This window comes from Nelumbo lutea, chromosome 8 (genome assembly GCF_056320005.1).
Source record: "Nelumbo lutea isolate HS-2025 chromosome 8, American lotus-T2T, whole genome shotgun sequence".
Classification (NCBI taxonomy): Eukaryota; Viridiplantae; Streptophyta; class Magnoliopsida; order Proteales; family Nelumbonaceae; genus Nelumbo; species Nelumbo lutea.
In genome coordinates, this window is record NC_142691.1 from 9742324 (window position 1) to 9744806 (window position 2483).

Consider the following 2483-nt stretch of genomic DNA (forward strand, 5'->3'; position numbering starts at 1 on the left):
TTTTGTTGATTATATTAGACAAAAATGCGTGGGCATTGACAAGGGAAATGGAATTACTTAAAAATAATTAAAATTTTAAATCAATAGTGAGAAAACGACAAAGTCATATGAACATTTCAAGAAAGTTAAGCTGTAATAACGAAAGGCCAAAGCTTACAGTATCACCAATCTCTATTTTTAAGGAAACAATTAATACAGCCTACCACATATTACACATTATTCCAAGAGTCACCAAAAACAAATTTCAAATATGGTATTTCAGTCACCGCTACAACCAGTAGGAGACTGGTTGGCACCTTGCTACATACTGGCGTCATTATTGTTGACTAGAACCAAATTGTCTTGAAAATGCTCATGACTGTGGAGCTCCAAGCAGGATTCATTCATCAATCGAACTAGATTAGGTTTTGCCACTTGTTATTTGTGGCCTGAAATTTTCATGGTCTCACCAACACAAAAATAGTGGTTTGATCGTAAGACTCATAACCAATTATTAGAGATTTAATGTCAGTTTGAACACAATACCCACATTTCCATCATTTGAGGAGAAGTAAAACTGTTTTCTGTTATGAATTCAAATTTCCAACTCTATAAATGGGGGACTACATTGCATTCTCCCATGCCCAGTGAAGTTAAAATCATCAAACTTGCAAAATCTCCATTGCTTATTCTACTTGTATAACCATGTGGCGTAGATATGTCTTATTTGGGTTATTGGTTTTAGCCTCGATTTTCCAAACGGAGGCCATTGGTGGATCTAGTTCTCATCATCAACCAGAAGCAGTTGTTGACATAGATGGTAACCAGCTTCAAGCTGGAAGAGGAGAATATTACATTGTTTCAGCCATTCGAGGAGGTGGTGGAGGTGGGGTAACCATCGGTAAAAGAGAAAGTTCAAGTTCACGCACTCCCACCGTGAGACAACATTCCTACGACATGAACTTGGGTAGCCCAGTTACTTTCACTCCAGCATCTAACTCCTCTGATGAGATGCTTATTCGGGAAGAAAATAGGATTGAGGAGCAGACTGATTTGAATATTGGGTTTTCGGGATCAAAGTGGGTTTGGCAAGTGGAAGAGGAGGCCAATAGCGGATCATCATCATCATCTAGCCAAACAACAAGGTACGTGACCCTAAGAGGCCAACCGGGTCATCCAGGTGCCTCTACAGTGAGGAACTGGTTCAGGATAGAAAGGATTAGCAGGTCAAGCCCCGAGTATCGAATCACCTACTGTCCTAGCGTATGCGAGTCTTGCCATGTTGAATGTGGAAATGTGGGGATTACACAGAAGAATGAGAAGAGGTGGCTTTCAGTGTCGCAGAGTGAAGGGTTCCCTTTCGTGTTTGTGAGGGCGAGGCGCCGCCGCTCCAAGCATTAGTAGAAAGATGAGAATGGATAAACAACAATAATTAAATCACATCAATTAGGCCCTTTGGTCCACTTGCTTGGGCTTGCTGCTTTTTTTGTTAACCTTTTGTTTATTTATTTTTATCAAGGGCGGGCTCATTGCACTTGGTGCTTTTCAGTCATTGTGATCAAGCAAGTACCTCCAACTTCCATGCATTATCATATTGGAATAAAGTCATAGCAGTTGATTCTTCTCTCCCTCCCCCAACCACAACCATTGGAGATTGGTTGTGATACACAAACAATTCATATTAATAAATGATAAACAAGTGAGAGAGAGAGAGAGAGAGAGAGAGAGAGAGAAGCAAGGGACTAAATTAATGAACATCAATTGTCAATTGTTGTTGTTTCTCTGCATTTTCTAATGCCTGGCGGGTCATCTCTTCTCTTTTCTGCTTCCAATATTGTCTCATTTGTTGCCTTAGCTTCTGTTTCACTTACCAATCAGCAATACATAGCTTCTCTTTTTGGTTTGTTTGAATGTTAATGGACCTTTTTCTTTCTTGATTGCTTTTCTTTTATTTCTTTAACAAGAATTGATGCTGGTTGTATTAAGATAAACAACAACACACTACATAAATAACCAAAAAAGCCAAACAAAAACACTCAAAACAAACGGAAACAGAACATGGATCCAAGACTCTAACTAGCTTACAGTTTCTATATTCATTCCCCAGTTTCAACATCTCCATTGAAATGTTTTTAATCAATACTGTTAGACAAGAAGCCGGTAGAATGGTTTCCCCATCCAGTTTATCCGCCGGATTCCTTCAACCAAAAATGTCCAATATATATATATATATATATATATATATATATAACTATGAAAATATTCCAAATTATGTTTTAAAGCTATTAATTTACATCGAGATAAACACGAAACGATAAGAAATGTTAGAAAAACCTATTGAAACATGCATTTAGAAATTACGATAAGTTAATTTCATCAAATCAACATTTCTAAAATCCAATTAAGTAACCAGAAAACCATCTTTAATTTACTCATTGTTCTTAATTAATTCTGAAGGTTGACTGTCTACTCCTGTCGATCTGAATCTAACAAAATTTATGCCT

General features: G+C 37.5%; 1 protein-coding gene across 1 annotated transcript; it reads left to right on the plus strand.

The window, feature by feature from the left end:
* The first annotated feature begins 632 nt into the window (after positions 1–632).
* On the plus strand, positions 633–1766 carry LOC148842615 (kunitz trypsin inhibitor 5-like). Its single transcript, XM_088959142.1, has one exon. The coding sequence runs from the start codon at positions 685–687 to the stop codon at positions 1378–1380; it is 696 nt and encodes a 231-aa protein (XP_088815268.1). The 5' UTR covers positions 633–684; the 3' UTR covers positions 1381–1766.
* The last annotated feature ends 717 nt before the right edge of the window (positions 1767–2483 follow it).